We start from the raw sequence: 13,256 nt of genomic DNA, 5'->3' as shown, positions 1-13,256 counted from the left end.
CTGGATGTTGTAATCAGACAAGGTACGTCCATCTTCCAACTGCTTTCCAGCGAAAATGAGACGTTGCTGGTCAGGAGGAATACCTTCCTTATCTTGGATCTTAGCCTTCACGTTTTCAATAGTATCACTGGGTTCAACTTCTAGGGTGATGGTTTTACCGGTCAAAGTCTTCACGAAGATTTGCATACCACCACGGAGGCGTAAGACCAAGTGAAGGGTAGATTCTTTCTGGATGTTGTAATCAGACAGGGTACGTCCATCTTCCAATTGCTTTCCAGCGAAAATGAGACGTTGCTGGTCAGGAGGGATACCTTCCTTGTCTTGGATCTTAGCTTTCACGTTTTCAATGGTATCACTAGGTTCGACTTCTAAAGTGATGGTTTTACCGGTCAAAGTCTTCACAAAGATTTGCATTCCTCCTCTCAGACGCAGGACCAAGTGAAGGGTAGATTCTTTCTGGATGTTGTAATCAGACAGGGTACGTCCATCTTCCAATTGCTTTCCAGCGAAAATGAGACGTTGCTGGTCAGGAGGGATACCTTCCTTGTCTTGGATCTTAGCTTTCACGTTTTCAATGGTATCACTAGGTTCGACTTCTAAAGTGATGGTTTTACCGGTCAAAGTCTTCACAAAGATTTGCATTCCTCCTCTCAGACGCAGGACCAAGTGAAGGGTAGATTCTTTCTGGATGTTGTAATCAGACAGGGTACGTCCATCTTCCAATTGCTTTCCAGCGAAAATGAGACGTTGCTGGTCAGGAGGGATACCTTCCTTGTCTTGGATCTTAGCTTTCACGTTTTCAATGGTATCACTAGGTTCGACTTCTAAAGTGATGGTTTTACCGGTCAAAGTCTTCACAAAGATTTGCATTCCTCCTCTCAGACGCAGGACCAAGTGAAGGGTAGATTCTTTCTGGATGTTGTAATCAGACAGGGTACGTCCATCTTCCAATTGCTTTCCAGCGAAAATGAGACGTTGCTGGTCAGGAGGGATACCTTCCTTGTCTTGGATCTTAGCTTTCACGTTTTCAATGGTATCACTAGGTTCGACTTCTAAAGTGATGGTTTTACCGGTCAAAGTCTTCACAAAGATTTGCATTCCTCCTCTCAGACGCAGGACCAAGTGAAGGGTAGATTCTTTCTGGATGTTGTAATCAGACAGGGTACGTCCATCTTCCAATTGCTTTCCAGCGAAAATGAGACGTTGCTGGTCAGGAGGGATACCTTCCTTGTCTTGGATCTTAGCTTTCACGTTTTCAATGGTATCACTAGGTTCGACTTCTAAAGTGATGGTTTTACCGGTCAAAGTCTTCACAAAGATTTGCATTCCTCCTCTCAGACGCAGGACCAAGTGAAGGGTAGATTCTTTCTGGATGTTGTAATCAGACAGGGTACGTCCATCTTCCAATTGCTTTCCAGCGAAAATGAGACGTTGCTGGTCAGGAGGGATACCTTCCTTGTCTTGGATCTTAGCTTTCACGTTTTCAATGGTATCACTAGGTTCGACTTCTAAAGTGATGGTTTTACCGGTCAAAGTCTTCACAAAGATTTGCATTCCTCCTCTCAGACGCAGGACCAAGTGAAGGGTAGATTCTTTCTGGATGTTGTAATCAGACAGGGTACGTCCATCTTCCAATTGCTTTCCAGCGAAAATGAGACGTTGCTGGTCAGGAGGGATACCTTCCTTGTCTTGGATCTTAGCTTTCACGTTTTCAATGGTATCACTAGGTTCGACTTCTAAAGTGATGGTTTTACCGGTCAAAGTCTTCACAAAGATTTGCATTCCTCCTCTCAGACGCAGGACCAAGTGAAGGGTAGATTCTTTCTGGATGTTGTAATCAGACAGGGTACGTCCATCTTCCAATTGCTTTCCAGCGAAAATGAGACGTTGCTGGTCAGGAGGGATACCTTCCTTGTCTTGGATCTTAGCTTTCACGTTTTCAATGGTATCACTAGGTTCGACTTCTAAAGTGATGGTTTTACCGGTCAAAGTCTTCACAAAGATTTGCATTCCTCCTCTCAGACGCAGGACCAAGTGAAGGGTAGATTCTTTCTGGATGTTGTAATCAGACAGGGTACGTCCATCTTCCAATTGCTTTCCAGCGAAAATGAGACGTTGCTGGTCAGGAGGGATACCTTCCTTGTCTTGGATCTTAGCTTTCACGTTTTCAATGGTATCACTAGGTTCGACTTCTAAAGTGATGGTTTTACCGGTCAAAGTCTTCACAAAGATTTGCATTCCTCCTCTCAGACGCAGGACCAAGTGAAGGGTAGATTCTTTCTGGATGTTGTAATCAGACAGGGTACGTCCATCTTCCAATTGCTTTCCAGCGAAAATGAGACGTTGCTGGTCAGGAGGGATACCTTCCTTGTCTTGGATCTTAGCTTTCACGTTTTCAATGGTATCACTAGGTTCGACTTCTAAAGTGATGGTTTTACCGGTCAAAGTCTTCACAAAGATTTGCATTCCTCCTCTCAGACGCAGGACCAAGTGAAGGGTAGATTCTTTCTGGATGTTGTAATCAGACAGGGTACGTCCATCTTCCAATTGCTTTCCAGCGAAAATGAGACGTTGCTGGTCAGGAGGGATACCTTCCTTGTCTTGGATCTTAGCTTTCACGTTTTCAATGGTATCACTAGGTTCGACTTCTAAAGTGATGGTTTTACCGGTCAAAGTCTTCACAAAGATTTGCATTCCTCCTCTCAGACGCAGGACCAAGTGAAGGGTAGATTCTTTCTGGATGTTGTAATCAGACAGGGTACGTCCATCTTCCAATTGCTTTCCAGCGAAAATGAGACGTTGCTGGTCAGGAGGGATACCTTCCTTGTCTTGGATCTTAGCTTTCACGTTTTCAATGGTATCACTAGGTTCGACTTCTAAAGTGATGGTTTTACCGGTCAAAGTCTTCACAAAGATTTGCATTCCTCCTCTCAGACGCAGGACCAAGTGAAGGGTAGATTCTTTCTGGATGTTGTAATCAGACAGGGTACGTCCATCTTCCAATTGCTTTCCAGCGAAAATGAGACGTTGCTGGTCAGGAGGGATACCTTCCTTGTCTTGGATCTTAGCTTTCACGTTTTCAATGGTATCACTAGGTTCGACTTCTAAAGTGATGGTTTTACCGGTCAAAGTCTTCACAAAGATTTGCATTCCTCCTCTCAGACGCAGGACCAAGTGAAGGGTAGATTCTTTCTGGATGTTGTAATCAGACAGGGTACGTCCATCTTCCAATTGCTTTCCAGCGAAAATGAGACGTTGCTGGTCAGGAGGGATACCTTCCTTGTCTTGGATCTTAGCTTTCACGTTTTCAATGGTATCACTAGGTTCGACTTCTAAAGTGATGGTTTTACCGGTCAAAGTCTTCACAAAGATTTGCATTCCTCCTCTCAGACGCAGGACCAAGTGAAGGGTAGATTCTTTCTGGATGTTGTAATCAGACAGGGTACGTCCATCTTCCAATTGCTTTCCAGCGAAAATGAGACGTTGCTGGTCAGGAGGGATACCTTCCTTGTCTTGGATCTTAGCTTTCACGTTTTCAATGGTATCACTAGGTTCGACTTCTAAAGTGATGGTTTTACCGGTCAAAGTCTTCACAAAGATTTGCATTCCTCCTCTCAGACGCAGGACCAAGTGAAGGGTAGATTCTTTCTGGATGTTGTAATCAGACAGGGTACGTCCATCTTCCAATTGCTTTCCAGCGAAAATGAGACGTTGCTGGTCAGGAGGGATACCTTCCTTGTCTTGGATCTTAGCTTTCACGTTTTCAATGGTATCACTAGGTTCGACTTCTAAAGTGATGGTTTTACCGGTCAAAGTCTTCACAAAGATTTGCATTCCTCCTCTCAGACGCAGGACCAAGTGAAGGGTAGATTCTTTCTGGATGTTGTAATCAGACAGGGTACGTCCATCTTCCAATTGCTTTCCAGCGAAAATGAGACGTTGCTGGTCAGGAGGGATACCTTCCTTGTCTTGGATCTTAGCTTTCACGTTTTCAATGGTATCACTAGGTTCGACTTCTAAAGTGATGGTTTTACCGGTCAAAGTCTTCACAAAGATTTGCATTCCTCCTCTCAGACGCAGGACCAAGTGAAGGGTAGATTCTTTCTGGATGTTGTAATCAGACAGGGTACGTCCATCTTCCAATTGCTTTCCAGCGAAAATGAGACGTTGCTGGTCAGGAGGGATACCTTCCTTGTCTTGGATCTTAGCTTTCACGTTTTCAATGGTATCACTAGGTTCGACTTCTAAAGTGATGGTTTTACCGGTCAAAGTCTTCACAAAGATTTGCATTCCTCCTCTCAGACGCAGGACCAAGTGAAGGGTAGATTCTTTCTGGATGTTGTAATCAGACAGGGTACGTCCATCTTCCAATTGCTTTCCAGCGAAAATGAGACGTTGCTGGTCAGGAGGGATACCTTCCTTGTCTTGGATCTTAGCTTTCACGTTTTCAATGGTATCACTAGGTTCGACTTCTAAAGTGATGGTTTTACCGGTCAAAGTCTTCACAAAGATTTGCATTCCTCCTCTCAGACGCAGGACCAAGTGAAGGGTAGATTCTTTCTGGATGTTGTAATCAGACAGGGTACGTCCATCTTCCAATTGCTTTCCAGCGAAAATGAGACGTTGCTGGTCAGGAGGGATACCTTCCTTGTCTTGGATCTTAGCTTTCACGTTTTCAATGGTATCACTAGGTTCGACTTCTAAAGTGATGGTTTTACCGGTCAAAGTCTTCACGAAGATTTGCATACCACCACGGAGACGTAAGACCAAGTGAAGGGTAGATTCTTTCTGGATGTTGTAATCAGACAGGGTACGTCCATCTTCCAATTGCTTTCCAGCGAAAATGAGACGTTGCTGGTCAGGAGGGATACCTTCCTTGTCTTGGATCTTGGCTTTTACGTTTTCAATAGTGTCAGATGGTTCAACTTCTAGGGTGATAGTTTTTCCAGTGAGAGTTTTGACGAAGATTTGCATTCCTCCTCTCAGACGCAGGACCAAGTGAAGGGTAGATTCTTTCTGGATGTTGTAATCAGACAGGGTACGTCCATCTTCCAATTGCTTTCCAGCGAAAATGAGACGTTGCTGGTCAGGAGGGATACCTTCCTTGTCTTGGATCTTAGCTTTCACGTTTTCAATGGTATCACTAGGTTCGACTTCTAAAGTGATGGTTTTACCGGTCAAAGTCTTCACGAAGATTTGCATACCACCACGGAGACGTAAGACCAAGTGAAGGGTAGATTCTTTCTGGATGTTGTAATCAGACAAGGTACGTCCATCTTCCAATTGCTTTCCAGCGAAAATGAGACGTTGCTGGTCAGGAGGGATACCTTCCTTGTCTTGGATCTTGGCCTTCACGTTTTCAATAGTGTCAGAGGGTTCAACTTCTAGGGTGATGGTTTTTCCAGTGAGAGTTTTGACGAAGATTTGCATTCCTCCTCTCAGACGCAGGACCAAGTGAAGGGTAGATTCTTTCTGGATGTTGTAATCAGACAGGGTACGTCCGTCTTCCAACTGCTTTCCAGCAAAAATGAGACGTTGCTGGTCAGGAGGGATACCTTCCTTGTCTTGGATCTTGGCCTTCACGTTTTCAATAGTATCACTGGGTTCAACTTCTAGGGTGATGGTTTTACCGGTCAAAGTCTTCACAAAGATTTGCATTCCTCCTCTCAGACGCAGGACCAAGTGAAGGGTAGATTCTTTCTGGATGTTGTAATCAGACAGGGTATTCCCCCTCACATGATTCCAATACACTAATTGACATTAATCTTACAAGCATTCCAGATGAGTACATGTTCTCACTATCACTATTTCACCGCTGGGTACTGAAAACATTATCCAATGCCATTGAGTTCAAACAAATACGAATGAATGCTGTACAAGGTAGTCTTACAGAAAATGAAGAACTTCTGTCACATCTTCAAAGTATGAGTGGTAGAAGTGAGCAGTTCCTTAAAGTCCTGTGCACTTTCAATAAACCCTCAGGGTACATTATTGTTCCAACATCTCAGTGTTTTACAGCTCTAATTGAACAAAATGTGGACACACATAGACATGATTTCACACTTGGGTTTCAATTGAATTTCATGGAATTCCTATGTCAAATACTGTTTGACCTAAGTGCTTACCAAGTGTATAGAGAAGATTATATTGAAGCTAAAAGTAACATAGCTCATTGTAAAAGAATATTTGATAGTCTGCCTGAAGGTCCCGTATCTCCCTACTGTACTGTGACACAGGGAGATATACAAGGCTATTGTGAAGCAATTGGAGTTGATGTTGATGAGAAGAACACATTGGAACTCATGCTACTAGACTCTATCAATAATGACTATAGGAATGTCATTGGTATTCTACAACAAGATAATCTGGTCAATGAAATTCCAATGAGTGCTCGTATATCCCTAGAGCTTGATGTTGCAGCTTCTCTAGCGACAGGCAAGTTTAGTGCTGCAAGAGATTTACTGTTTCAAATACAAACACTCAATGCTATCAGACAAGCACCTGTTATTTCTGACTATGCTACCAAGTTGTGTGCTTCCAAGAAAGGGATTGATATTCTAGTGTGGGCCCTGGCACCTGTTCTGAAAAATGCTACTCTAGAAACTAAAACGAAACTTCAGCTGTTTTTACTCAAACTACTTGACCAATGTGATGAGACAACTGTACAGAGTTTGGTTAAGCATAAAGAGGTATCAACTCTGCTCAGCAAAGAAGAGGTGGCAGACATCTTGGAAAAGAAGAACATGGATCAGTCGTCTGTTCTGGAGTCAAGTAGTCTTATGGATGCTCTGTGGATTACTCAGAATGAATCTGGTATGTATGGATCAATATCATGGCCCTTTTCCAAACAATCAACAAGGACATTTTTTTTTTGCCAATGTGACCAAGCAACATTTCAACTATATCTGTACTCTAAAATGCATTTTATAGGACATAGCTTATGAGACTAAATATAATCACACACCGTTTTGTACATAATATCATTCTATTTCACAGGTAGGAACTGTGACCTGGTAGCTACAGAGAGACAGTTAATAGCCAGTTTCAACGTAGAAGACATCAAGCAGTACATCTACACCCTGTGCACAAACAGTAACAAATGCATGTGGAACCTCTGTCACAAGCGATGGCAATTGCCCATTCCTCTACAGAGTGTCATCATGAACTTTCCTGCAGGTGATATACCTACTTTTATGTGCATACTTTTTTCTCTCAGAAGAAGTTTCATAGAGGGAACTGTAACAATGAAGGTTTCATCATCCCAAAGTCAAAGAGAGAAGGAGGATAATAGAGGGAACTGTAACTTATCACCCCGAAAACAAAGAAGGGAGAGTGATGCAAGTAATCAATGTTCATTTTTTATTTGTTTGCAGGTTTTATCCAGCAATACTCATTCGTCATCCTTGCCAAAGCCAGAGAACTGAATGACATGCAAGAATATGCTGGTGCACAAAACCTACTCCAGTCCTTGGAGCTGGAACTCAAGAAACAAACGCAGAACTCTGTCCTGGAGTTCAAACTTCAGCAGCTTATTACATGGGAGTCTCTACACTTTAGTATCAATCAGTTACTGGATCAGTGGCCAGCCCATAGCCTGGATCCTAAGACTTTGATCACAAGGAGTCAGGAGTGTTTGGAATGTCTTCAGTCAAATGATAATCACGTGATACCGAGACTAGAGATCATAGAGGCATGTAGTCTAGCATTACTGAACCTCATGGAGTGGCAATATCTATCTACCTTCCCTATGGTACAACGTTGTATTGCTACTCAACTGTGTGCTTCCCTCGCTGTGGCCTGTATTGAAATGGAAAAGTCAAAGGGAAACAAGAAATTCTCGCGAGACTTGTGGGATCTTGTCGTTCCGATATTCGCTGTGAACAAACGGAAACATGGTAACTATGGCGGTCCTCAACCTCCTGTACGTGAGTCACCTATCTCTGTGTTACAAATGAGTCAGTTCCTAACCAAGCTACGGGAACCTACTGCTATCATTGTCATGGCTACACTATTCACCCGTGTATATAATATTCTACGTGATGATCAATCCATGGAAGTTCATATAGAGTGGATGAACCTGTGGCCTTCCATGCTCCCTGGTAATGCAGCCATGTACACCAACGCACGTACCGTGACTTCCATCTTGGAGATATTATCCTCTCTCCTCACAGACGCATTACGTTATGAACCAAACAATGTCAACTTTCTCAAACTGCTCGCGGACATTTTCTTCGTCAACAAACACTTTAGTTCTGCCATGAAGTATTACATCCTGTCTATCATCTCTATCACGGATTATTTCTCCCGACGTATCAATAGACTTGTTGATAATCATGTATACCGGCGTATGATCAAGTGTTGTATCTACTTGCAATGTTATACCCAAGCAGCTGTCCTGTGTCAGTTCCTAGACGAGGTAGACTATACAACAGCATTCAAATCACTTGCTGAAGAGAACTTCTGTGCTGATGCTATGGATTCTTATTATGATTGTATCTGGGATATGAACATCTTGGAATACCTGGTATGTCTACATCATAAGCGGAATGAGTATGTACGTAAGCAACAAGCTATCAATATCATCGGCCTGTTGGAACTCAATGCTAATAACAATGAGGAGATTAAGAGAGAAGCAGCTAATAAAAGGAAAACCAAATTCCTGCAGGCTCTTGCCTCTCAGTATGTTGCTTAGAGGTCGTGGGTTCGACACTCCCCAACAAAGGTCCTGGATGTGATCACCGCGAGAAGTGGTTTAAAACACCTAGTGTCTTCCGAAATCAGATAAGCATAAAAATTTAGAGACTCCGCGTGTAAAAGGTTTAGATTCTTGTCTCTGCTTTTCTAAACCTCGCTGGTCGGACCCCCTTAACTTGGCTTGGAGGTCATACGTGCAGACACACTTTAGGTGTGCAAGTGTCCTACAACGACACTACCANNNNTGCGAGACACCAAGAAGCGCCAAACACGTACTCCCAGCACCGAAACACGAGAGAACACAGAGCAGAGACTTTTGATTATAGCAGGGACCTAGAACAAAGCTATATTATATTTTGAGTTTTGTCTTTGCTCTCTTTATTATTTCTTCTTTATTTCGCCGGGGGTATTTCACCAAGAGTCCCATAATCCCCACCTGATTTTTGTAGTTATAGAACTTTGCCAACCCTTAAATTTCCAGACTATTAAAAAACCCGTTCTAGCTGTTAAAATGACCCCCAGAAACAAATGTGAAAAACTAATAGATAGTATCAAAAGAAGATTTGTTAAGCCCTGTCTGTATGTATTTATATATTTAATGTACTTATGTACCCTGGAACAGGTATAAAGATGAAATATATATTTCCTAATCAAAGCTCAGAGGTGTCGCAGCTCGACCGTTTCTTACTGACGGAGAATTTTTTCTTACTAAAATATTCTAAACTGTGGCGAAGCACGGGCACAACAGCTAGTCAAATATAACTAGCACATTCTTCCTACATTTTTCATTAGATTTCAAATTAAAATAAATCCTTGGAATTTACCATTTTTTCTCCGTAGATGAGGTGGAATATACAGTTGGGTTTTTATTTTAATGTCTTTCCTCTTTCTGGTAGAGTCACTAAAATTATTATTATCATTATTGGACTCATTTTTGTATGACCCATTAGATATGGAGGTCACTGAGGCATAATCACTTATTTTACCTTTTGTTGGACTTTTTTTCACTTGACATATTTGTTCACTTGATGATTCTATGATTGAAGATGAGCTTTCATCTGTGCTGAGATCATTTTCTTTCGATTCTGAATCAATCATAATACTAGAGTCACAACTACTTTTAGTGTTTGAACTTTTTGTCTGTGACCACATCATTTCAATGGCTTCATTTCGACACAGTGCACTGTCAGTCATTTTTTCTATCAAAGGATTCAGTTCTTGTTTCATTCTATTGAAATGATTGTAATCAGTCACTTGAGTTTTAAGTAGATAAGGTTGTATTGAATCTGGATAGAAAGGTTTTCCTCGGCCACATGCCTTATTTGGTGTACACTGACCAAAGTCTTTTACACCACGTGGAATAAAAGAACCATTTCCATTTGAGTCAAAACAAAAATTGTCACTACTTCCATAACTAGAATCTGAATCACTGTAATAAGAGCTCTCAAAATTTTTTTTTCTGTTGTATTTCTTTTCATTTGATCCATTTTTTCTTATCTGTTTGAGTCTGTTTTCAGTACAAGGAGGTGGAGTATCTGATATAATACTTTTATTTCCAACATATGCTATCTCATTGAGCTCTTCTTCCGTTAAACCTAGCTCTAACAGTTCAGAGGCCATTATGGCTGCCCGGGCCCTGAAATTCAAACAAACAAGTACAAGGAAATAATTTTTTTGTAAAACTCAAGTCTAAACATACCTAAGTAGGCTTCCTCTGCCTAGTTTACAGTAGTGAAGGAAAAAAATCTCCAGATAGGTATAGATTATCAATTTGACCCAAGTAAACCCCCCTTGAGGTAAAAACTCAAGAACTATGGTACCTACCTACCAAGTTGATAAACTTGTACCGAAGACACAAAATTTCTTTTGTAGATCACAAGTCACAAGATGTTGAAAACCTTCGGAAGACAGTTGGTTAGAAAATTATCAAATGAAAACTTTTCTTTGGTGTCCCTTGTCTTGTGAAATATGAACTGTTTCACTTGTTGGCCACTATGGATGGAAAAATAAAATCAGAGGCTGAAATTTGAACTGTCTTCAGGGAGTTCATAAGCGTTCTTCTACGGTAGGTATTCAGTTCTCCTACATATTTTGATGAAGAAAAAAGAAGACAAACTGATTCTGACAGGTTCCAACTGGAAAAAACGTCAGAAATTCAAAACTTACATGCAAAACTGCAAGGTGGTTGCAACTGATGTGCTTGTGAATCTTGTGATGTTCCCACGAACACGGAAATGAGGGTCGGACTGATTCTCTGGGTCCCAGTTAGATAATAAGGGATATATCTATTTAGGGAGGGCAGGAGCGACTTTATTACCTTCTCAGAAGACAACTTTAGATTGTCAGATTGATGATTGATTAGGGATCAAGATCAAGCTCTATCGCTCCTATCAGCCAAAAAATTCAGCTGAATCAGCTATCAGCTGTGCTTCAAATTCATGGCCTTGAAATTTATCCAGCAATACTCATTCGTCATCCTTGCCAAAGCCAGAGAACTGAATGACATGCAAGAATATGCTGGTGCACAAAACCTACTCCAATCCTTGGAGCTGGAACTCAAGAAACAAACGCAGAACTCTGTCCTGGAGTTCAAACTCCAGCAGCTCATTACATGGGTTGTTTAGTTTTAGTGTATTTTTTTCTATTGTCATTTTTGTATAAAGGGTTAGTCCCGTAAATAAATAAATAAATTCTGGAGGAAAACAATTTGATGATCACACAGGAGAAATCTCGGACATGGATAAGTAAGTATTATGGGGTATGGAAAATAAAAGGTGGGGGGTGAGAGAAAATAGTCTGAAAAAGTTTTTTTTTTTACTTAAATTGTAAGTAAAATACCTTACTTGTTATGACTGTACTCCAGCAGCCATAACAGTTGCAGAATTCTGGAGGAAAACAATTTGATGTTCACACAGGAGAAATCTCGGACACGGATAAGTAAGTATTATGGGATTTGGAAAATAAAAGGTGGGGGATAAGTTGAGGAATTGTTGAGAGAAAATAGAGTCTGAAATACGAGACTTACGTTTTCTCAATAAACCAGAAAGGAGGACGTTGTTCTTACAGCGTTCTGCCATGGATTTCTTAACTAAAGGTTTCCGTGCATCTGCTATAGTGTGTGGGGAGGGTAGGGTGTTTGATTTTGGGTCCTGAATTGTCTCCTGTTGTATATTTTGAGACAGATCACAATGCGTCGACGGCAATACCTCTGAAGAGTCACTGGAAGATGATCCTTTTGCTTCAGCTGAAAATTAAAGAGAGACGTTACTTGTATATTTTGAGACAGATCACAATGCGTCGACGGCAATACCTCTGAAGAGTCACTGGAAGATGATCCTTTTGCTTCAGCTGAAAATAAAAGAGAGACGTTAGTTTTATGTGAGTTTAATAATAATAACTGTAAAACTGCTTTTTTAAAGACAGGGGCTTTAGCCTCAATTCAGTCACACTGTCCCTCACTAACTCAGATTAACCACACCCAACCTAATTAGGGCTGTAAAAAACCAGTATCATGTGATTATACAGATAGTAATCTATCCAGATACCAATCAAGTACAATATTGCTTAACTTCAGTGGAACAGTGGTTGCTAAGTAGGTATCTAGCAACTGTGAGACTCGAAACTAATCTATATATATAAAAGAGAAATATGGACGAGGCATGTATTAAGGAGTGCGGTAGCGCTCCGCCCCGCCAAGTCAAGAAAGTTTGACCGTTTATATATTTATGTATGTCTGTCCGAATTGTTTAGAGAAAACTATGATAGATATCAAAAAAGTCTAAACGAAGACCCCCAGTAAAATTGTCGTATCTACCCAAAAAAATTTCTTCCTCTGATTCAAACACTCCAAGTCACCACACCATTGAGATTTGGAGTCCCCTTTACTTACGAATGCAATAGTTTAAGGGGCATTATATCTCACTATCTATGGACAGGATTACAATCAAAGTTTAATTAACTCTTGAATGGGGTAATCTGATTGGTTGATTTCCAACTTTTCAGAATCAAAAATGTATCCGAGTTTAAACTTGTGATCTTAGCTATGAGTGTGTTGAACTCATTACCTGAATCACAACAGTCGGACAGGGGAACTTGTGAGGACGATATAACTCCACATTGATCGGAAGGTGAAGATGTAATGGGTGACGTGCCTTGATTGTTTGTAATCCCAAAGGAAGTAGACACTGGTGATTCATCTCTGTTACTTGTAATTCCAGATGTGATGGGTGACCCTTCTGTATTGCTTGTAATTCCAGACGAAGTTGATATAAGAAGTGACTCGTCCATATTGCTCGCATTGGAATAGGTGGGTGTTGAAACATGCAAGTTGCACCGAGACAAAGACGAGAGAGGAGGAGTGGCACTAGATTTCTCTTCTTGTTCTGTGAATATGTGATAATGATGAGAATTAAGATTTGATAAATTTTCGAGTACATATTTAACTTTCAGTAACTTTTGTTTATGATTAGTATAGTGGGTTCTTTAGTACTTTTGCCCATTTTTTTTTTTTTTTTTTTTTTTTTTTTTTTAAATTTTAAGAAAAATACTTTTTTTTGTTTGTC

At 41.0% G+C, this 13,256-nt stretch overlaps 3 protein-coding genes and 1 long non-coding RNA gene across 5 annotated transcripts in view; 2 read left to right on the top strand and 2 right to left on the bottom strand.

The window, feature by feature from the left end:
• Nucleotides 1–64: 64 nt before the first annotated feature.
• The window catches only part of LOC103519968, a 41,857-nt gene continuing 28,665 nt past the window's right edge, over nt 65–13,256 (bottom strand). The window contains 2 exon segments of the mRNA XM_026831263.1: nt 65–234; nt 236–5,223. Coding sequence (XP_026687064.1) covers nt 171–234; nt 236–5,223 — 5,052 coding nt within the window. The 3' untranslated portion in view covers nt 65–170.
• The window catches only part of LOC113471830, a 12,266-nt gene continuing 4,110 nt past the window's right edge, over nt 5,101–13,256 (top strand). The window contains exon 1 of the long non-coding RNA XR_003394374.1: nt 5,101–5,722. This is a non-coding gene — a long non-coding RNA (uncharacterized LOC113471830). The remainder of the gene's footprint in view (nt 5,723–13,256) is intronic.
• LOC103519967 (integrator complex subunit 8-like) lies at nt 5,733–8,726 on the top strand. Its single transcript, XM_008485056.3, has 3 exons — nt 5,733–6,813; nt 6,997–7,176; nt 7,374–8,726. The coding sequence occupies exons 1-3, from the start codon at nt 5,790–5,792 to the stop codon at nt 8,690–8,692; spliced, it is 2,523 nt and encodes an 840-aa protein (XP_008483278.1). The 5' UTR covers nt 5,733–5,789; the 3' UTR covers nt 8,693–8,726.
• On the bottom strand, nt 9,433–10,804 carry LOC108253765. 2 transcript variants are annotated; one of them, XM_026831267.1, is made up of 2 exons: nt 10,523–10,804; nt 9,433–10,330 (listed from the first exon to the last, which is right to left on the bottom strand). In XM_026831267.1, exon 2 carries the CDS (start codon nt 10,312–10,314, stop codon nt 9,490–9,492), a length of 825 nt encoding a protein of 274 aa, XP_026687068.1. In that variant the 5' UTR covers nt 10,315–10,330; nt 10,523–10,804; the 3' UTR covers nt 9,433–9,489. The 2 variants fall into 2 exon arrangements, with proteins under 2 accessions (XP_026687068.1, XP_026687067.1); XM_026831266.1 differs by having other exon boundaries at nt 9,434–10,330; nt 10,519–10,804.

The sequence above is a fragment of the Diaphorina citri genome, unplaced genomic scaffold (genome assembly GCF_000475195.1).
Source record: "Diaphorina citri unplaced genomic scaffold, Diaci psyllid genome assembly version 1.1 scaffold3080, whole genome shotgun sequence".
Classification (NCBI taxonomy): domain Eukaryota; kingdom Metazoa; phylum Arthropoda; class Insecta; order Hemiptera; family Psyllidae; genus Diaphorina; species Diaphorina citri.
Note: the sequence above shows the minus strand (reverse complement) of the source record. Positions and strands in the feature narration are given on the sequence as shown.